Here is a 23,557-nt window from a genome sequence, read left to right on the forward strand (position 1 = left end):
TTTAAAAGTTGTTCAATTTTGGTTTAAAACCACACCAAGGTATTCCTATATCATCCTAATGATTCAAACAAGTAGTTTCAGCAGTGTCAGCATAAGCTATCTTCAGGAGATAGCAAAATACCAGCATATATCTTCAGTAGATACCAAGGTGCCAGCGTTTGCTATCTTCAGTAGATAGCAAGGTGCCAGCATAAAGTATCTTCAGTAGATAGCAATGTGCTAGCGTATGATATCTTCAGTAGATAGCAAGGTGCCAGTGTAAGCTATCTTCAGTAGATAGCAAGGTGCTTATATAAGCTACTATATTAGAAGATATCATGGTGCCAGCATAAGCTATCTTCAGTAGATAGCAAAATGCCAACATAAGCTTTCTTCAGTAGATAGCAAAGTACCAGTATAAGCTATCTTCAGTAGATAGCAAGGTGCCAGCATAAAGTTGTTCAATTTTGGTTTAAAACCACACCAAGGTATTCCTATATCATCCTAATAATTCAAACAAGTATAGTTTCGGCAGTGTCAGCAGCATATATCTTCAGTAGATACCAAGGTGCCAGCGTTCGCTATCTTCAGTAGATAGCAAGGTGCCAGCATAAAGTATCTTCAGTAGATAGCAATGTGCTAGCGTATGATATCTTCAGTAGATAGCAAGGTGCCATCAGTGTAAGCTATCTTCAGTAGATAGCAAGGTGCTTATATAAGCTACTATATTAGAAGATATCATGGTGCCAGCATAAGCTATCTTCAGTAGATAGCAAAATGCCAACATAAGCTTTCTTCAGTAGATAGCAAAGTACCAGTATAAGCTATCTTCAGTAGATAGCAAGGTGCCAGCATAAGCTTTCTTTAGTAAATAGCAAGGTGCCAACACAAGCTTTCTTCAGTAGATAGCAAAGTACCAGGTGTCAGCCTGACGAGTAGGACTTATTTTCATTTTTAGTTACCAGACCATTTACTCAGACTCTGATTACTCAAGAAAGATTAACCGAAAAAGTCCACTAACCATGCCACCAGAAGAAATGTAAAATGAGCACCAAAAATATTTGAAATCCTCGTTTTTGATCAAGAAAACCCTTGGTGACAACAATATACATAAATAAATAATTCAATTATTGAATCACCAGTATAGTGACACTTCAAAGTGTAGGCTTCTACATCATGAATATTTGGCATCTACGACAACATACATTTGTATTTTGCTAACATTATTAATTTTTCCTCATTCGTTTGCATACCATATATATAAATTAATTCAACCATAATCTCCTTATTTACAAAAGCAGTGTCACCATATTGCTGTTTTTGACTTTATGACCCCCCGGTGCTTAAGGGGGCATTTTAGTCACTCACTTGTTAAAACAAAATCAAAAGTCAAAATTGGACATTTTCAAACATATTTTCAGCAATATTTGTAATCTGATGTCAAATCATATTTGTACAAATATTGGTATACAGGTGTATTGAAAAAGAGATGCTTAGGGACCGTTCAATATTTACACCAGGGGGGTTAAGGGGTATCCGATTTTTGGGGGTCTTAAGGGGATCTGAATTTTAACTTGAACCGTGAGGGGGAATGTTAAGTTTATATGGAGAAAAGGGGGTGGGGGTGGAAAACAAGTAAAGGGGAGGGGGATCCGAAAATTATGAGCGGACGCGAGATGGAGCACAAATTTTTTTGTCAAAACTTCTACACCCTCTGGCATAAATATTGAACAGTCCCTTAGTTGTCACTTGAAAGATTCTGTCCCGGCATTCTGTAAGTAGCACTTAGTAGAGGAGGGAATATGATACTATTATTAACTTAGACAAATTGTATTGTTCTTTAAAAATGTAATGTAAGAAAAACATTTCTACAGCTTGACTCCATGGAAGAAAGAGATATTGACTCTTAGAGAAGAATTCTTAGTGTTCTTGAAAATCCCAAAATGGTTTGTTTCTGGTCTTTGAAGTGTTTTAAAAACGCTATTACAGAATGGCTTTCATGTCGTAAAATGTTGTTACGCCTTTGTAAAACTTTTAAAGTTTTTGTGTAATTATTTAAGGTTCTTCATAAGAACCTTTATCTATATAAAGATCTAGCATGTTTTCAACAGCATCAACAATTTTCTATTAAAGTCCCCCCCAATTTAACTTGACATCCATTTTATTTTTTATAAAAGGATTCAGCAAAAAGATGTGCCTGACATTGTGGTACTTTAATGCTTTGAATTGAGTACAAGTAAATATATTTTTTCAAATTCAGATTTTATTAGCTGGAAAACATAATAGTCGGGTGATATAAAAATGACTTTTGGTGTTTATTAAAAAGCCTACTTCTTCCAAGTCGTTCTGGTGCATAGCCCTACTCACTGGACCTTTTTACGCTATCAGAAAAGGTGGACTAAACACATGCAGTACTGAAAAACGCACACACAAAATGTTTTTAAAACGTTATAAACGTGTTATAGGGCCTAAACACGTTATGGTTTTGGTCAACACGTTTTGATAAATGCCGGGATATATAGAGGTCATGATAACATTTTTAAAAGTTTAAATTAAAAAACACTACAACTACATTTTTAAAATGCTGTCAAAATGTTATCACAAAATCGTTTTGGCAAATATTTGTGCCAAATAATTTGTCAACGCTTATAATATGTTACTATGTTTAGCAGCAAAGTTTTCAAAAATTGTTTTCTGAATGTATTATTAATGTTTTATTCCCTTTATATAACCCGACATTTAAACGTTTTCTGTAAAACGTTTTGTGTTTGCTGGAATGTGTATTTTACAAAACATTTCCCCCTTATTGCTTATATAATTTATATTATTTTGTGGCGCAAACTTTGTCAATACAAGTTCAATTAATAGATATAGTACGGTACCAGACTATGTCTAGTCCACGTCTTTTGTAAAATAAGGCATCGTCGTGGCTTAAGGTGACGCTTCAGTGGACAACACATCTGAAACAAAAAATATATATAAATGGCTAAATGACAACCAAATACTAGTAGTACTTTAATTGGGCACTAATACTTGAGCATTAATAGCATGAAAAAATGTCTTCTTGTGGTCTTTGTGAATGTTACTTGTTACTTTGAATGGTACTTGTTTATTTTGATATCAGGGGATGTCCATTGGCATTCCAACAATCCCTCCATAACTTTTCATTTGAAGTTAAAGTTCATATCGTGCCATCCTGCCCCCGGGCGTGCCATGTACTTTTTCAAGTAATACAAACATCAGTGCCAATCCGGCTTGAAATGGGGAGGGGGGGGGGGGGTCAATCGGCCGGAATATTCAAAAAGTGGCTGAAAAGAACAAAGAATGGGTCATTTTGCCGAAAGGTGTGTGTGTAGGGGGGAACGTCTCCCTGTCCCCGGGGATTGACACCCATTAACACAAATGAATATCCATTAAAACCATGTGACTTACCATATCCCTTTTCTGTGGTTTCTATTGGAGAAAGAGGAACTTGCTGTACTGCTGTCACATCTGACAGAATGGAGCAGAAAAGTAGCATTACTTTCACAAATTTGAGAAAGATCTTGTCTAAGGTCAGGGGCGCAGCCAGGATTTATTTTTTTATTTGGAGGGTTGATTTTGAAAAAGTAGATTTTTCCCTAAAAGTGGCCATTTTTGACAAGAATGCATATAAACTTATTTTAATCTTTCCCTAGAGCAGCCAGCGCACATAAACGTTGAAAAAAATGCATCTGACCGGATTCGAACCGGCAACCTTCGCAATACTAGCACGTTGCTCCAACCAACTGAAACACAGAGGAACGCTTTTGGACCGAAAAAGCATTAAAGCAATGCTTTTTTTCACTCGCAAAGCTCGCAAAGTGAACCTTTTTGACCTTTGGCGATTTGTAAACTGATTTTCATGAAAAAGGGAGCACTTTTTGCCCCCAATACATCCTGGCTACAGCCCTGGCATCACATACAAACAGAGGCAGACAGACAAGTAGAAACATAATGACTTTTAGTTGAAAGTGTCCCACTCCCGAGTATTGCTCACTCACCACATAAAAAAAAATAAATTTAAGCACACACATACACAAACAAGCACAAGGATAAGGTGACTATTATTATGCAGGTACCGTATCAAAGCAACACACACACAACAAACACCATTTAAGCAAACAACCCCAACCTAACACCCCTTAATGCACCCTCACACCCCTTGACCCACCCTTACACTCCTTAACCCAATGTGACACCCTTAACCAATCGTGACACCCCTTAACCCACACTAACAACCCTTAACCCATCCTAATACCCTTAACAAAAGATGTAACCCATACTCTAACACCCAATACCACACCAAGGCACCCTTAGTATACCGTGCCATTCTTAACCCATCATGACACCCCATAACCCACCATGACACCCTTAACACACCATGACACCCCTTAACCCACACTGACACCCTTACCCACCATGACACCTGTTAATCCACTCTGACAACCATGAAGAACCCTGACACCCCTTACCCACCCTGACACCTCTTAACCCACCATGACACCCCTTAAACCCACCATGACACCTTAACACACCATGACACCCCTTATCCCAATGTGACACCCCAACCCACCCTAACAACCCTTAACCCATCCCAAGAACCCTCAACCCAACCAAACGCTCTTAACCCACCCTACACCCTTACACACAATGATACCCCTTAACACACCACGACCCCTTCAACAACGCTGACATGCCTGGCCACCCCCTTTCCCGGATATCCTGGTGCTGCCACTAATGCTCACAGTGGCACAGTCACAATCACCCACAAACCCACCATCCCCACAGTCACAATCACCACCCACCCCACCCACCTTCTCCCCCCCCCTTGCACACACACCCACACCCCTGCACAGGACATGAAAATTACACTTACCAGGTACAGAATTTGCTACAACTACGTTAGGATTGACAACAAACACGGGTGGAACAGCTAGAAGCAAGAAAATGTGGACACATTTAGGGACTGTGCAATCATTATGAAACCCGGTGGAAGGAGGGAGGTAAAATTTCCGGACGGCCTGCCAAATGTTACTCCCCCTTTTAGCATGCCCTCTACCTCTCAACGTCAAACGCTTACTTCAGAGCATTTTATTTTAAAGGTGCCCATCAATATATATGCCAAAAATCGCTTGCCTCCCTTTTTGACCCGCACCAAATTGATTGCCTCCCCCTTCTGACTTGCCCATAAATTTTTGCTCTCCCAATTTTACCCTCTACCAGGGTTCATCATTATCGTACAGCTCCTTATTATGTAGCTTGTGCATCAGTAGCATATCACATAGTTAATGTTATTGGGGTATGCCTACATTTTGGCTAGTGTAAAGGTTATTTGAATTTAGACCATGGAGGGGACAAAATAACAGCCAGTGAGATTCATTTTAGACGATTCATATCATGAAAAAGGAAGAGCCTCTTTTATTACTGGGTTGGTTTATTTCACTCTCTCTTAAAGCAAGATCTGACGGAATTGAGCCAATGGTGGGTAAGCCGATGGTTCCAAAGAGAAGAGCATTAGGCCTCGTATCCATAGGCTGTTCCCTTGTGGCGTGTGCCCTTGTTCCGTGTTTACTTTTTCCCATGTGACCTGCCACACAGACAACGAACCTTTGTTTTGCTTAGTGGCCGTATCCATAGGTTGTCTACTAAGCCAGGGGCGGATCCAGGTTTGTGAAATGGGTGTTGGCCCCTCATGCAAAATTCCCCATTTTTTGGAGGGGGAAGGGACGTCTCCCTCTGGTTCCGCCCTTGACCGTAACTGCTGTGCAAACATTAGCTTGAAATAAAACACCAAATTAGCAAATAGGCCTAAATGTTTAATCTATAACATAAAGCATATTTGAAACATAACAAACAATAATTACATATAATTATATTCAATCAAACAAAGAAACAAACGAAACAATTACATTTAACACTATGTTTGAAGGGTACAAAATATTATCATAAAGTAAATAAGTCATCAATCTAGACTAGTTGCAAGCAACTACATTTAGGCCTATTGAAGGAGTATTTCGTGATTCTAGCATCCTCTTAGTAGATACCCAAGAAAAAAGCTTGATTTCGATTTTTTTTTTGCGACTTAACCATGATGATGTTATTATATAATTGTGCGCCATAGGCCACTGTTTTGTTAATTTTGTTCTATTAACAGAACATAAATACACAAATTTGACAATATTTCTGCCAAGCGAATGAATATTTTTGCACAGAAACATTATGTAGCCATAAGTTTCCGATGGTATAAAAATCTCAACTTTTTTTGAGAAAAGTGGGAGGATGTGGCGGTGGATCACGAAATGCCCCTTCAAGGGCATCAATAAATTACATTAAGCAATATCACATTAAGAAAAATTGTAACGAGACAAGCCTACTAAATCAAATGAAAAAGATAAAGATCGTTGCTCATATCAAGTTTCTTTAGGACTTACCATCATTATTCTTCGATGCCCATTTATCTTCCGTCTTGTTTTTGTGACTGTTTTTACTGTAAGTTTAAAAAAAAAAGTAATTGTCTTTGCTGGTTATAATCATATAAACGGCATCGACGATGAGTACGAATTTACGATAATGCTTATGATGATGATGACGATGAAGAAAACCAATTATGACTGTCTGGTCCAAAGGTAGACCTTCCGATTGCACCTCTAGCTCCCTTCACCCTGGTGATGGCCCTGCAACGTCATCCATGGCATTACGAGCATGGTGATATGCAAATTTGACTTAAAGTGTCACATTAATGTGGACCAGTTTAACATCATCAAAGGCTTGCAGGTATAAGAGGACATGAGCGAGAAGGGCGATAGACCACGAAAAATACCGGTGTTCCCAAGTTATTATCTTGTCTTATCCAGCATAATTGACAGCATAGCAGGCAACCACCTCTATTGAAATAATTATATGAATTGGTACTTCAAACTTAACCTCGAATATAATTCTTTGCATTTTCGTTTCTGAACATTATAGATTAACAGAAACTGAAAAGATAAAAAGACCCTTAGTTAGTAACTATCTCACAAATAGAAAATACTAAATAGTTTCATTCAACATAGGATTGTCACCGACACAAAACATAAGAGGTTTTGGTGTGCCCCAGTGATCAATTCTTGGTCCGCTCCTTTTTATTCTATGAATGACATTTGTCATGTACATTAAAAACAGGTTTATTTACAGACGATACCACCGTTCAATTAAAAGTATACATTTTCAGAAAGGAAATGACACAAAAAAACCAAACTAGCATAGCAGATTACTGCAAAAAATGTAGTTTTTGAGAAAAATTACAAAATTTGATTTTACTTTACAAACTCGAGGAAGGCATAGCTTTTGTATGCATATTTATTGTCACCTGATGTCAGCTGGCTAATGCTGGTTTCATACTTTCCTGCCGCTCTGAAGATGATTTTGTTTCACTGCGCAGTCGCACCAAAAACGCTAGCGGTGACCAGCGGCAAGCCAATATATCGATCACTCCACCGCTTTGCCCAAGCGGCAGCACCGCTGGGAGTTGAATTCAAGTCAACTCGGGGCGGTGCCGCTCTGACGTTTGAGAATAAAATACGATTTTGAAGTGGTGCTGAGCGGCAAGAGTGGCTTTCAGAGTCATGCCGCTGCCCCTCTGCGGTGTGCCGCCCCACTTGCAGACAAGTGCAAGCGGCATGAGGATGTGTCACGCCGCTCAGCAGCAGTATGAAACCAGCATTATGGAAGATAATTATGGTACCTTACCTCTTAACAACAACGATGACGATCACCGTGACGATTATGACAGCTAATAACACAGCAACAACTGCACCAGCAATGATGCCAGGATTAATGTTCTTTGGTTTGCTTCCTGAAGAAACAGATCCTGCCCTGATGTCTGCCATTGTGACGTTCAGATCATCCTCAAGGGCCGCCATGTTTGTTTCAATAACTTCCAACAGTGTATCCTGATCAAAGTATACTTCGACTGAGAAAATTATGAAATAAAAAGTATTTGTTTACATTATGAATGACATAATAAGTAAATGGTGCTTAATAAGCTTTTTGCTAAACGTGACTGATTGCGTTATGTATGTTAAGGTATCTGTGTGCATTATGTAAAGGTGATCATTACGTTACAAATCCCCTTAAACATAGTGTAATTTCGCAATAACGGCAATAATTCATTCCATCAAGCAGTGCCTCTAGCATAGCACTGTAACTGACTCTCAACCTTAGACAATTACCTCGGGTGACTCATATATTACAAAAGAAGATCTTAACCCAATTAGATCATTACTAGATACTACTGTTTCTAGATATTAGACCACATTGGTCATTTGGATACATTGTTGAGCATTATATATTCCTAGATTGAGGCCTATGTTAATTAACCCTAACACGCCGCACAAAATCCAACAAGGAAAACCGCTGCGCATACATACATCCCACGTGATACCATGATGCAATCACCCTTAACCTTATGCACGGAATCGCTGACTGGGCCAGCGAAACCCCGTCGCTTCCGGTCGGTGATCCTGTGGTTTGCACGCGAGGGGTCTATAGTTCGAAAGGACTTCTTTGTTCATCTTCTCTCATTTTTTGCTTCTTCTTTCCCTTCCGATATCAAAAAACCTTGGAGGAGTTAGGGTTATGAGAATGAAAAGCAGGTATTCGCAGGAGTCCACAGTAAAATATTTAGAGGAGGGCGGTAACGCGGAAACCTTTAATAACTGTGGGTTTGTAAATAAGAGAAGATGAGAAGAAATATGAATTAACATGATTAACATCTTCAAGCATCAAGCAAAAGGGGAAGAGACTCGACTGTAACTTTTATGACCCCTAATAGTGATCAAATTACCTAGGTCAAATTATTAATTCCGATATTATGGTGGAATGTTTCGTTTCTACATACCGATTACAGTATTCTTATGTATCTCTATTCATCCGGCAGGGAATTAATGCCAAGTAAATAGATAGCTTAAGCCAGTGGCACGATGCTTGAAAAATTGAACTACACTCCTCAAAAGAATTAAAGGATCAGTTGAATATAATCAGCATTATTGAAAACATTGGATATGATGATAATATTATTGATAATTGTGCTTGATCTTTCATTACATAACTTGTTCCCTAAGTTGTAAACAAAATTGACTCAATACAAATATCCGCTATCACCCACATCTTGAGGGGAGGGGGAAAATGGAGGCTAAAATTTCGATTTTGAAGCCATTTTTCAAACGTCACCACGGTCAAGGTCAAGTCACATATTGAGATGGGTTTGTGTATGTGATGTGTGTTTGGGTCTATACGTCATTACATTAGTGGGTATAAGATGCCCCAATATATCCCCGGGGTGGGGAAAGTCAATAATGTAACCGCACAAAAGATGATCTCCCGGCCCCCTCCTCACATATCCGAGGGGAGGGGTCATAATTGAGCTCCCTTACTAGTGCAACGTAATGCATAAATGAATACTCTATAATTATGTTCTGTCGTTCTGTACCATTTAATGATCACGATTAAGACCCCTACCCTCAGAGAAACGAGGAGGGGGCCGGGTGGTCATCTTTTGTACGGTTACATTAACGAATTTCCCTACCCCCGGGGATACATTGAGGGCATCTTATACCCACTAATGTGACGTATAGACCCACACACAGCTTAGTGAACAAGTGACGTAATGAAAGATCAAGCACAATTATCAATGATATTATCGTCATATCCAATGTTTTCTAAAATTCTGATTCTATTCAACTGATCCTTTAATTCTTTTGAGGAGTGTACTATAATACTATAGATCAAATTTATATTTCTACCTTCTGCTCTTCGTCTCCGATCCAGAATCGTATCCAGGTCTCTCTTGCGTCTTGCTGCTGGTTGTGCTCCATTCTCACATAAATCAGTTGTGGATGGTAGTTTAATGACAACCATAGTCACATACGCTGGTTCTTCTTCAGTGTCATCCTCTATTGGGTAACCTTGGGCCGTGAGGACATCCGTGTAGTCAATGAATTCAAATGTTCCTGATCTGAAATGGTAGATAATTAGGTATAACCCGACATTTAAACGTTTCCAAAAACGTTTTGTGTTTGCGTTTAAAGATCTCTCATATTACAAGAAGATCATGGAATTATAAGATGAGAAAACCACGGTATTCCAGGAAATGGAAAAACTACTTTGTTCTGGTAATTGTTTGCTATATTAACAACAAGGGAACTAACCTTTTATTTTTATCAGTGATACAACATGACTTGAAGTTCTCATTGCAGTAGGTTGTCACAATCGTGGACACAGATTTTCGCAGCTTCATTTCAAACTCACTGGTGTACTGAAATTTACAAGAAAATACCATAAAAAACCCAAAAATAATGAATTCTTTGTTCTTTGTAATGCTGGTTTCATACTTTCTGCCGCTTGCCGTTGAGCGGTATGACGCTTCATCATGCCTCTTGTCGTCTTTTCTGCAAGCAGAGCGGAACACTTCAAAGTTGCCTGTTCAGCCCCCCCCCCCGGGGACTTCAATATGAAATGGATAAAGGTGTAGGGCACTTTCGCAGTAAGGGGCATTCGGGGAGAGCAAAATGTAAAAAAATATGGGGTCATTGGGTGAGAGCATGATGTTTGGCGTTCGGTGAGAGCAAAATGTAAAAACATAATGGGGTCATTGGGTGAGCTATGAGAACATGACCTTTTTTCTTAAATGGAACCTTTGGGTGAGAGCCGAAACAGCGCCACAGAAACCTCGAACAACGAATTTATAGTTCTAAATGGCTTCAAATTTCTTTTTGTTTTTTCAAAATAAGTAACAAAATCAGTGATAAATGAAAGTTCCTGTTCAAATTGAACTTGAAAGGGTCTTTGGGTGACAGATCAAATGGAAAAGGGGGGAGGGGGTCTTCGGGTGACAGAGCATGTGTTCGTAAAAAAATATGGGCTCATTGGGTGACAGCGATGTTAAAAAAAGGGGGTCTTAACAGCCGGCCCTACATACGCGTCCCCTCCAAAGTGGGAGTGCCCCCGGGCGTTCAGCATCACCAAAATCGTTTCTTCTTCAGAGCTGCACCGCTCCCGAGTTGACTTGAATTCAACTCCTAGCGATCTGTTGCTTTGGGCAAAGCGGTGGAGTGATCGATATATCGGCTTGCCGCTGATCACCGCTAGCGTTTCTGGTGCGACTGCGCGATAAAGCAAAATCGTCGTCAGGGCGGCAAAACGGCAAGCGGCAGGAAAGTATGAAACCAGCATAAGATTAAGGTAATCAATGATATGTCCACTGTGTTGCCAGAATGCGGGTGTTTCTCTGTGCTTACAATGGCAAAAAAAACAGTAATCCGTTTGAATGAAAATGCATAAAGTAGAAACTTGAGTCCACAACACAAAATATCCAGATGCCTTTACACTAGTCCTTCAAGGAGGACCACGCTCCATTTAGTACGATAGTCCACGCCGTCAGGCGTGGGTCCTTCTACATTCGACAAATCCTTCCCGGAAAGTCGGGGGTATTGTCAAACTGATTGACCACGCCTACTGATTAGCTACTAATGATATTCAGCCAATCCGATCGACTGAATATCATCAATAGCTGTCAGTAGGTGTGGCTTGCCTACCTGCTACCAGAACACTAGCTTCTAGCTTGGGATTGACACCAGTATTGCGTAACAAAATTGATTATTAATCCTCTTCAGTTGCATATGTGTTAATGCTATTATAATACTCGGTTTTACCCTCAGTTCACTGACCTGTAGGTAGCACACAATCAGTTCCTTTTGTCATCACTACATTTAATATTGTCCTGGTTAAGGTTATTAATTATTTAAACTGTTGTGATTTGGTAGTTCACAGCATCTTACGAATTGTAGTGAGCTTTGGCAAAAACTGCATTGCTCAATTCCTAGCGAGCGTGTAGAAGAATTAAAATATCACAGATAAACTTTTATAGGTGCTGCGGTTCTTGAGTTACGTTGTAAAGAGGGCTGAAACAACAACACTTTTGTAAAACGTACGTAACTCATTAACAACAATAAATTAAGCAAGTTTGCAAAGTATACGATTTGTAGAATGAACTTTTGCAAAACATCAAGGTGTTAATTTTCAATAATATATTGATCTAGATAATGCCAATCGATTTTTAGGTTGCTTCGACCAACAATACCTCGTCTACCCTTAACCACGATTCGTTACTATTTTTGTAGAGGTTGTGCTTGAAATTATTGATTGGCTACAAACAAAGGATTTGAACCGATGTTTAATCATTGGGCAGTGCAGTCCATTCAATCAAATGTTGTCATCAACCTATTTGATCGTAGTGCATTTGTTATGTGTGTGAGACGAACTGTCTCGGTAGATTGCAATCATGCCTTTGTTGAATGGATTTGAGGAGTCCACCATATATACGGTATGATACGTCATATGCACAACCTCTATTAATTGTGATAGTTGGCCTATTCGTTTAACATGTTTAAGAAAAATATAGAATTGGAAGACACACGCTTCATAAAAACTTTTGGTTTCACTCATTTATTTACTTTAAGGGGGTATAATACCATGATTTTCATCCCAATGACAAAGTTCAATAACCTCAATTAAATACTCAATAATGCAAATTTGACCTCAAGTTGCTGAGTATGAGTTTTTGTACCCAAATTTTCAAAGGTCATTCAATGAATATACAAATGTATTGGGGTTAAAGAATTGTGCCCTCATTAGATGAGCATGTTGTGGATCCTAGTGTAAGACATGAAGACCTACCAATTGAGAGACTGATTATAAATTGAGTGGTTGCTTGACTCGATTACTTTCAATTAAAATTGATTGATATTTTAACACCAAGATACGGTACATTAATTACGAGAATACAATGTAATTTGTTAATAATCATAATTGATCGATTGATCAAACGAATGATTATCAATTGATGCTTGTTGAGTAGTTTAATGCTTGACTGACTATTAATTCATATCAATCTAATAAGTTATTGTGATTCTATTTATATTATTATATTATATTGATAGATAGGATGACCATATCAATTAAATTAAATTAATCTATCAATTCATTAAATAATTCTGATTGTTTTCTTGATTGTTTGTTGAATACTTTATTGGTTGGTTGAATGAACCAACGATTAAGTGATTAATCTAAGAATCCCTTGAACTTGAAGAATGTCAGTTTGCAACCATTTTTCGAAAATCGGAGTAACTTGTAATTTTTCACCCTTAGCATGCAAATTGACCTTGGACCTGTCGAGCCTCAAAACTTGGTAACTATGTGTCCTACGTGCAAATATGTTACACTGTGATCCTTAGACCCAGACAAATAATTTGACATGTTTTTAGTGAATTTGGAGCATCTTTAATTTTTGCCTCCTATATGACTATGAGTATGTAGGGTGTTTGAGGGTCTTTTGGGTCTTTTTTGAGGGTCACGGAGTACCAACTTGCCGCTTGATGCTTATATAAGCACATTTCCAAAATAGAACCGAACTAATATAATGACACTGATTTTAAAATTAATCAATATGATATCACGATTTAGGCCTACACTGGTAAACCAAGCTACTTTAAAAATGTGAAGTGTTTTGATCCATGCAATCTCAAAATCAATCGATTGAGATGACTAGCGTACTCGTCCCAGTTACATAACAGATGCGGTTAAATGATGGGCGGGGTTACCAACCATATTTGGAGTTATTACGTTGTCATTAACTGGGTTGGTTCAGGTCACTGCTTATGGTAATTCGATTGCGCTGCTGGGGGTAGAGCACCAATCTATAAGGACCAACGCCTGACGGCGTTGATTATTAGTGCTAAATATTGCGTTGGTCCTGTATGGACTACTTTACACTGGTCGCCAAATACATTGTCACTTATAGTACGTAATAATATGAAATTACACATGAAATCGACAGGATAAAATGAATGTTCAACTGACAGTTTGCCGAATTCGTCATTTTCAACGATGTTGCAATACTTTTGGCCACTACATGTGCACAAAAATACCCAATTGTACTTTTGTTGCAAACAGATAATTCAGAGTTAAAGTGGTATACGCGGGCGAAGTGATGTAATATTCGGATTAACTATCAAAAATGAAAACAATTTTTACATACATCGCGCTGCACTACAAGAAGGTTGCACTCATCACCTGTGTATGTCTGCAATCATAGATTGAATACAATACCAGTCTTTTCAAAGATACTAATCTTACAGGTGCGAGTGATCAGCATGATATGGTTCAATGCAGAGGTACCGCGTGAACGTATCAGTGCAGCGCGGTATACGCTGGCGAAGTTACGTAATTAATCGGATTAATTGCCATAGCAATAGGTGAAAACAATTTTGAACATATCGCGCTGCACTACATGCAGGTTAAACTCATCACCTGCGTATAGATTGAATACAATACTGGTCTTTCAAAGATACTAATCTTACAGGTGCAAGTGGTCAGTATGATATGGTTCAATGCAGAGGTACCGCATGAACGTATCAGTGCAGCGTGCAGCGCGGTATATTCAAAAATTGTTTTCACCTATTGCTATGGTAGTTAATCCGATTATTACGTAACTTCGCCAGCGTATATTCAAAAATTGTTTTCACCTATTGCTATGGTAGTTAATGCGATTATTACTTAACTTCGCCAGCGTATAAAGCAACCGGAATGCTGGAGGCCAGTTCTAAGATAGCTTAAGATGACAGAGGGACAGGTCTCTAGATCGATTCCACAGCCATTCATACATGTACCTATCACACGTTTTATTGTATTATCATGCGAATTTTCCCGTGGTACCTTATGGAGGACAAAATTTTATTTAAATGAGAATGACTCTGTTATGAGTGACGTCGTATTGCATTTGCATATCCTCTATACCGATGTCAAACACAAACAGAGAACCAACCACATGGTAGTAAGCATGGCATGTGGGTTATTCTGCCCTCTGGTATACAACATCCCATGTTGTTTATTACGTAGATTTCATGAGAATATTCTTGCATGGTTTAACACAAGATGATGAACTTATAATAATATTACGCAGATATGGATTATGCTTATGCTCAATGCAGCAATGGAACATTTACCCGGACAAGTGTACCATATTCGCCACTTGCACGGTTCCGCCATTATGCACTATGTGCGGGAGAGCCTCGAACTGGCAGCATACATGAATGGGAATTGAACCAGTCATATAACATTCTGTGTAAGGTTACGTAATTCTTCCTTTCATGTATGCTGCCAGTTCGAGGCTCTCCCGCACATAGTGCATAATGGCGGAACCGTGCAAGTGGCGAATATTATTATGCACATACATATAATATCTTATATTTTTCCTTCTGTTAAAAACAAAACAAAAAGGTGAATGTCCATTAGTTCAACCTTATGATTATATCGTCACTCATTCATTAGTTGATTGGCCAAGCTTAACCAAAAGCAAGCTTGAGCATACGTTGCACTTTATTAATGGTGACCTTGACGCTTTAGTTGCTTGGAAACTGTTAATATGAATCAATTTGTTACTTTTCGGTTCAATACGTTTTGTTTTAGCTGATCGAACTGTGACCATAGGAGCAAATATTATAACCAGCACCTTTATAGCCTTATTTGTTATGATATTTTATGTATATTGCTAATAACAAATTGAAAGGTTCTCAAGGCATTTATTTATACCTCAAAAACAATTATTGAATATTGAAAGATAAAAAAAACCCAATAATTGAACGGTAGTAATAGAGTATTATCAAATTGAATGCGACCAGGTGATGGGAAGTTGACTTGTCTCCAGCAACTGACAGGTGAAATTATTCACATACACTATGGACCACAATGGTCTCATCCCAATGCCACAGTTCAATAACATCAACTAAATAATCATAAAGCAAAATTTGACATCAATTTGCGGAGTATGAGTTTGTGTACCAAAATTTTCAAAGATCATTCAATGGATGTGCAAATGTATTGGGGTTAAAGAAATGTGCCCTGATAGATGAGCATGTTGTGGATCCTAGTGATACACCAAAATATTCGCATCCTCAATGGCTTAGTCCTATAACCTCTACACAACGATCATAGATCAAATGATGACCTCAAGTTGTGGAATATGATGTATTGTATCCAATGCAATACAGATCATCGTATAATTTTACAAACATAATTGGATTTAAAGAAGCATGTCCTCGTGGATAAAAATACATGAGATTATATAGCCATTGTAGAAATGAAATTTAAGAAATGAAAACATAATTATGCCTATATTTTAAATGACGCGTTCGGTATTTATTAAGTGGCATCTGACAAGCATTTGGAGGATAAAGAATGCGAATATTCAATGTCTGCCAAGCATCTGCCCCACTACCCTCAAAATGGACCAAAATATGTCCCGTATTATGTCGAATTCATCTAATAGTATCCTGTCGATTCCATGCACATTACGTACTATTAAATGGCAATGTTCTTTGGATGGAAAGTGTCACCACCGCACAGTGTCATCGCCCCGATATCTTCATGGCAGAAATCGCCATGGTAGGTTGAATCCACCGCCACGCATGGCCATTTTGTTCCGACCTGTTTAATAGTTTTGAGACGCATAATGGGCCGAAGGACATCTGATGATCTGACTAAGGCTACTGACAATAGCCCGGTGACTGACCTCGCTGTGTGCAGTGAGCATGGTACGCCATAGGTCACTGCTTTTAGACTACCTCCACGATTGGCCTATACACTGTGCTATATAGTTCGGCACATATAAAATCAGAATTATTGTCAGTTTTTGAGTTCAAGACGCAAGCTTCTTTCTCAAGACGCTAGCTAACGACTATCATATCTGTTCAACACGTATATTCAAGTGCAAGGAACAACATCTGGTTTCTTTAGACGAAATCATTTACGGGAGATATTCATCATTTCCTACCCCGGTATCCAAAGATTTTCGTGTGAATATCAAAATCGTGCATAGCACATTCACGTGTATCGATCCCGGGTATTTATTTTAGTATCTCTGCTGTACCAAGTAATTATTAGCCAGGCGATGTCGGTGTGCACCGGCACCTGTGATGATATTATGTGCGTATTCCAGTGCTTTTAACAATGGTGGAATACATTAATGGAAATCAGATTGAACGTAGAGACAATTCTTCAAAAAGTCCAGATGCCTTTGGTCGCCAAAAAATGGTGTAATTAATTTCTGCAATTGATCAGAATGGTCATGGAAGAAGGATTCACGGAAGTGGTGTTTGGACTACAGTCAAAGATGGCTGACGTCTTGTGAGGGTTGAATTGTGTCACGTGGTTATTTCTTAAAGGGCATAATCATGATAATGACACTTTAACACGTAATAAACACACAAGACAAGATGAGTTCACACAAGACGAGATTCGAGGTCATCCAGTGCCCTATGGGGGTATAGTCATGGAAAAGCGAACATTCTTTCTTGTGAGTTCCCCAGTCCTTGGAACTGGAAGTACCTTTTCTTCTACGGTTGGTAATTTCTTCCACACGCCACATCCATGAATCATTCTCCTACCTCCATTTTCCTGATGCCTTGCAAAAATCAATGAAACCATTCGGCAAACCATTCGGTACTGGTATACCGTAAAACCTCGTCTACGAGCATATAGAGTGTTTTTGACGAAAGCTAAATTAATCCAGGTGCCCTGCATAAACAACTTTATAACATTTTGGAGTTTGAGCAAATAAAGTACCGATACAAGAGTATACAAACAAGTATTATAGTAAAACCAACCATTTGCGACTGTGTCGTATCAATTTACCTTTCATAAAAAAATACTCTGCATGCTTCTAGACGAGGTTTTACGGTATTTTGACATTTTGAAAACTAAAGTGAAAATGTAAGCTAACGTAATAGTATGCAATGGTTTATAAATAAGGGACCTAGATAATACTTACATGCGATATATCTTCTGCAAAGAGGATTTCAACTCCGTTTTCAACTTCTTTAACTAATTCTACAGAAATAAGCAAAGCAATTGTTTAAAACTTACCAAAATTGATTGTTAAGTTTCAAAACAAAAAGTCGTTTATTTCAAAAGGATTAAAGTTTGTTACGTGGTACAAAGGCAAATATAAACCATGTGCGTTAGCACCCACTGTATTGGATTACAGGGAGCGTAGGTATTATCTAATCCTTACAGTGTAAGGCCGGTGTAGCCTAGGTCGCTACCGGCGCTCGGCGATTCACGTATAATGACACTTAATGGGTAAGATAGGGACGGGTTATACGGAAATTACGGTGATATGGTACTATAATGTTATTAAGTAACAGTGATAAAAAGACTGATGAATAAACAATTGAATATATGATTACAAAACCCACCCAAGTCCATACTTTGGCCAAATTGAGTTAAGCATCGGAAATTGTTGCTATACGTAGGCTGTCATATGTATGAAAGAACAACTCAAATTCATCTTCTGTGTCTATTGAGCATGTGAAAAGTAGCATGTATGAAAGAAGCACTCAATTCCATGATTTGAGTCTTGTAACACATTGATTGGAATCCAGTATGTATAAAAGTCCACTTGTAACACATTCATATCTGGAGAGTGACTTTTGAAAAAAAATGGGTTTAATAAAGGAAAGTGTGTGGTTATTTACATGGCAGAATGCTTATCAACATTATACATACCTATGTGCTTTATTTTGTATTATCTTACTAATGGTAATCTCATTTGTTGTCTTTGTATATGATTAAAAAAACCACCCAAGTCCAGCATTTAAAATGAACCCCACGAAGTCCCTGAAATGCTAATCGGTTTACCTAATACAGGTTAATCCACTCATTTGCACTTAAAACTTACCATATTGACCAGGTAAATCTAACTGAAGGAATTAAAATAATACACAGGTTTTTCTCTCAAAATCACTTCCCATGGACTTGGGTGGGTTTTGTATTCATGTATTCAATTTACAGGCCTACATCAAACACAACTGAACATGTCATGGTGTCCCACGGAAAAAAAACAAAAAACCCAGAGCATTCAATGGATATCAACTTACTCTGACATCGCTTTCCAGTGTAGCCTTGAAGACATGTGCATGTGCAGTCCTTTTGAAGTGTTCCATTGTTCTTGCAGGTTTGCTTACAACCTATTATAATAGAATGACATTACAGTATTAAAAGTATGATTCAATAATCCGTAAGGCAGTTTGAAAGAGCAAAATACTTGCCTGCCACTTACGTCTGCCACTAACTCTCACTTAAAGCCAAAATATAGTCTGACGTTTTGACATTTTCCGATGTCCGCTGTTATATATTTTCCGTTCCCTCCATGCTTTGGGTCACATTTTAATTTTGGGAACGTACATCTTGAACGAGGTTTTGGACCATCTAATGAACCTAAAAACATTGGACTTCCATACTTTCACAAGGTCTGTTGTTGCTCTCTTCGCTATTCCCAACCTGATCTTAATCTCTGTCTACCACTGGTGTGATACCAGAACCAAGGAACTTAAACTTGGTCCACATTTTCAATCTCGTCCTCTTCTATCTTGATCTTTCCCTCTCCATGAACTGTCATATAGCTTTTCTTTGAATTGTTGAGTCCTTGATCCTTGCTCACTATTCTAAGCTGCTCAGTCATGTTATTCAGCTCTTCCTTGTTGTTGGCAAGTAGTGTTGTATCATCTGCATATCTAATACTCCAGATCGCTCTACTACCACCAACCGCTTTTAATACCAGCTCTCTCTGGAAGACCTGTTTCGACTTCTCTCATAATTGTTTTTTCACCAACAGCGTTGTAGAAGAGAGGAGAACTTAGACAACCTTGCCTTACTCCTTTCTCAAATCGGAACTATTCCGTTCTCTGATTTTGCAGTCGTATACTACGCCTTGGAGTCAATAAAAAGAAGCCACTATTCCTCTTCCTTCTGCTTCTTAACTATTTCTGAATGATGTTCCTGATAGCTAAAATGGCATCTGTCTTTTTTTCCAGATGTGAAAGGATAAGGTAAAGAATGAAGTAAACCATAGATTGTAATTTTGTTTTACACTCTATGGGTAAAGAATATTAATAGAGCATCATAGGCAAGGGTGGCTATACCCGTCTTTCAGTTATCAGAAAAGAATATTGCAAGAAGATATGTAAAAGATAAAGCGGCATACCTTCCGGAGTTTTGGTTGTCTGTGCATGAGTAGTAGTACCTGAAATATTGACAAACGAATTACGAATAAGACAGAGAATGTGAAAATAGAGCATCATAGGCCAGGGTGGCTATAACTATCTTTCAGTTATCAGGAAAGGATATTGCAAGAGATATGATGTAAAAGATAAAGCGGCGTACCTTGCGGAGTTTGGGTTGTCTGTGCATGAGTAGTTGTACCTGAAACATTGACAAATGAATTACGAATAAGACAAAGAATGTGAAAATAGAGCATCATAGGCAAGGGTGGCTATAACTATCTTTCAGTTATCAGGAAAGGATATTGCAAGAAATTACGGTGTAAAAGGTATTTCACAATAAAGCGAATTACGAATGAGACAAAGAATGTGAAAATAGAGCACCATTCACCATTTTAATCCGTTGCGTAGAAACACCATTCACCAATGCATTAGTGAATAGAAACACCATTCAACATTGTTGAGTAGAAACACCATTAACCATTTTAATCTATTGAATAGAAACACCAGTCACCAATTTTATGCATTAGTGAGTAGAAACACCATTCGACATTATAAACAAGTTTTAATTTGACAAAACCAGTTGAAGAAACTTACAATTTTCTTGCTGACAGTTTCGTCAGTGAACCACTGACTTTATCGAAGCTTGTTGATGTTGTGATCTAACAGATTTTTGACTCCACCCAATTGATAATATGATTAGCCCTAGCTACACGGTCACTAATAGCTGAGTTCTTAAATGGCTCTCGGATTCGTTTCGTTTTGACTGGGTGTATTTTTACTGGCTCGTTTTTCCGTCTCCCTTCTGTGCTCGTCAAACCGCGAGCCGAAAGTTCTTTTTGTTTCACCTACGTATTATAGTTTCTTCAACTGATTTTGTCAAATTAAAAACTTGTTTATTTTGTTATTGCCAAACCTGATGAACCTGTTTTAAAAAAACCATTCAACATTGTTAAATAGAAATACCATCCACCACTTTGATCATCCAATATTGAGTAGAAACACAATTCACCATTTGAACTGTTATTGAACATAACTGAATAAGGCAATGAAGGATTAAAATAAGGTATGAGAAGATGAAGTAAACGAAGACAGGGACATCCTGTAGTCATTTACCTGTAACATTAACAAACGAATTACGAAAAAGACAAAGAATGTGACAATAGAGCAGCAAGGGTGCTATCCGGGGGGCACATCAAAAATTTTGGTGGGTATGCTCCCCCGGAATTATGAGGTGGTGGGTCTTTGGGAGCTGACGGCGTACCGGTAAAAGGGGTCTTTCGAAGCTGCGAACCGGGCTGTGAACAAGTAAAATGGGGTCTTTTGGAGCTGCGAAAAGTCAAAATCAAGGGTCTTTCTTGGCTTTTTGGTTGAAAATCGCCTGAAAAAACAAGAAATATGAGGAATGAGCAATTTTTGGGTCTTTTAGAGCTGAAATTATCAAAATCATGGGTCTTTCGGAGCTGTATTTTGGTCAAATATAGGGGGTCTTTCGGAGCTGCGAAACCCAAAAGGGGGGTCTTTCCGGGGAGCATATCCGTATGGTCATTTGTGTTGAGTGCCCCCCGGGGGTGCTATTACTATCTTTGAGTTATCATAACAGAATATTGCAAGGAGTTATGGTGTAAAAGGTACTTAATAATAAAGCGGTATACCTTGCGGGGTTTGGGTTGTCTGTATACTTTGCGGGGTTTGAGTTGTCTGTGCATGAGTAGTTGTACCTGTAACATTGATAAACGAATTACGTATAAGACAAAGAATGTGACAATAGAGCAACATAAGCAAGGAAGGTGCTATAATTATCTTTTAGTACCATAAAAGAACATTGCAAGGAGTTACGGTACGAAAGGTATATGACAATAAAGCGGTATACCTTGCGGGGTTTGGGTTGTCTGTGCATGAGTAGTAGTACCTGTAACATTGACAAACGAATTACGAATAAGGCAAGGAATGTATGTGACAATAGAGCAACATAGGCAAGAGTGCTATAATTATCTTTTAGTTATTATAGAAGAATATTGCAAGGAGTTACGGTGTAAAAGGTATATGACAACAAAGCGGTATACCTTGCGGGGTTTGGGTTGTCTGTATACTTTGCGGGGTTTGAGTTGTCTGTGCATGAGTAGTAGTACCTGTAACATTGACAAATGAATTACGAATAAGACAAAGAATGTATGTGACAATAGAGCAACGTAGGTAAGGGTGCTATAAATATCTTTTAGTTATCATAGAAGAATATTGCAAGGAGTTACGGTGTAAAAGGTATATGACAACAAAGCGGTATACCTTGCGAGGTTTGGGTTGTCTGTGCATGAGTAGTAGTACTTGTAACAGTGACAAATGAATTACGAATAAGACAAATAATGTATGTGACAATAGAGCAACATAAGCAAGGGTGCTATGGTTATCTTTTAGTTAATATAGAAGAATATTGCAAGGAATTACGGTGTAAAAGGTATATGACAACAAAGCGGTATACCTTGCGGGGTTTGGGTTGTCTGTATACTTTGCGGAGTTTGGGTTGTCTGTGCATGAGTAGAAGTACCTGTAACATTGACAAATGAATTACGAATAAGACCAAGAATGTGACAATAGAGCAACATAGGCAAGGGTGTTATGGTTATCTTCTAGGTATTATAGAAGAATACTACAAGAGGTTACGGTGTAAAATGTATAATGACAATAAAGCAGTATACTTTGCGGAGTTTGGGTTGTCAGTATACTTTGCGGAGTTTGGGTTGTCTGCGCATGAGTAGTATTACCTGTAACATTGACAAATGAATTACGAATAAGACAAATAATGTGACAATAGAGCAACATAGGCAAGGGTGCTATAATTATCTGTTATTTATCACAAAAGAATATTGCAAGGAGTTATGGTATAAAAAGTATTTGACAATAAAGCGGTATACCTTGCGGGGTTTGAGTTGTCTGTATACTTTGCGGGGTTTGGGTTGTCTGCGCATGAGTAGTAGTACCTGTAACATTGACAAACGAATTACGAATAAGACAAAGGATGTTGGTGGAAATAAAGCAACATAATAAAGCAAGTGTGCTATATTTAGTTATTATAGAAGAATATTGCAAGGAGTAACGGTGTTAAAGGTATTTGGCAATAAAGCGGTATACCTTGCGGGGTTTGGGTTGTCTGTGCATGAGTAGTATTACTTGTAACAGTGACAAATGAATTACGAATAAGACAAAGAATGTGACAGTAGAGCAACGTAGGCAAGGGTGCTATAATTATCTGTTATTTATCACAAAAGAATATTGCAAGGAGTTATGGTATAATAAGTATTTGACAATAAAGCGGTATACCTTGCGGGGTTTCTGTTGTCTGTATACTTTGCGAAGTTTGGGTTGTCTGCGCATGAGTAGTATTACCTGTAACATTGACAAATGAATTACGAATAAGACAAAGAATGTGACAATAGAGCAACATAGGCAAGGGTGCTATAATTATC

The 23,557-nt window shown here is 38.3% G+C and overlaps 1 protein-coding gene across 1 annotated transcript; it reads right to left on the minus strand.

Moving 5' to 3' along the window:
* Positions 1-1,884: 1,884 nt before the first annotated feature.
* On the minus strand, positions 1,885-23,465 carry LOC140172776 (uncharacterized). Its single transcript, XM_072195904.1, has 17 exons — positions 23,412-23,465; positions 23,006-23,071; positions 22,573-22,638; positions 22,160-22,225; positions 21,749-21,814; positions 21,060-21,129; positions 20,257-20,295; positions 20,078-20,116; positions 18,972-19,061; positions 17,864-17,922; positions 10,188-10,294; positions 9,783-9,994; positions 7,729-7,951; positions 6,432-6,487; positions 4,877-4,933; positions 3,412-3,471; positions 1,885-2,939 (listed from the first exon to the last, which is right to left on the minus strand). Exons 1-17 carry the CDS (start codon positions 23,463-23,465, stop codon positions 2,911-2,913), a joined length of 1,359 nt encoding a protein of 452 aa, XP_072052005.1. The 3' UTR covers positions 1,885-2,910.
* Positions 23,466-23,557: the final 92 nt, after the last annotated feature.

Source organism: Amphiura filiformis, chromosome 16, assembly GCF_039555335.1.
Source record: "Amphiura filiformis chromosome 16, Afil_fr2py, whole genome shotgun sequence".
NCBI classification, from domain to species: domain Eukaryota; kingdom Metazoa; phylum Echinodermata; class Ophiuroidea; order Amphilepidida; family Amphiuridae; genus Amphiura; species Amphiura filiformis.

Excerpts from the sequence above, each read along its gene's own strand:
- LOC140172776 (XM_072195904.1), bottom strand. The coding sequence starts at position 23,465 with ATGCGCAGACAACCCAAACTTCGCAAAGTATACAGACAACAGAAACCC. Across the intron at positions 23,072-23,411 it reads GACAACAGAAACCCCGCAAG|GTACTACTACTCATGCGCAG; the intron begins GTATACCGCTTT and ends TCAATGTTACAG. Across the intron at positions 4,934-6,431 it reads GGCATCGAAGAATAATGATG|CTGTTCCACCCGTGTTTGTT; the intron begins GTAAGTCCTAAA and ends TCTTGCTTCTAG.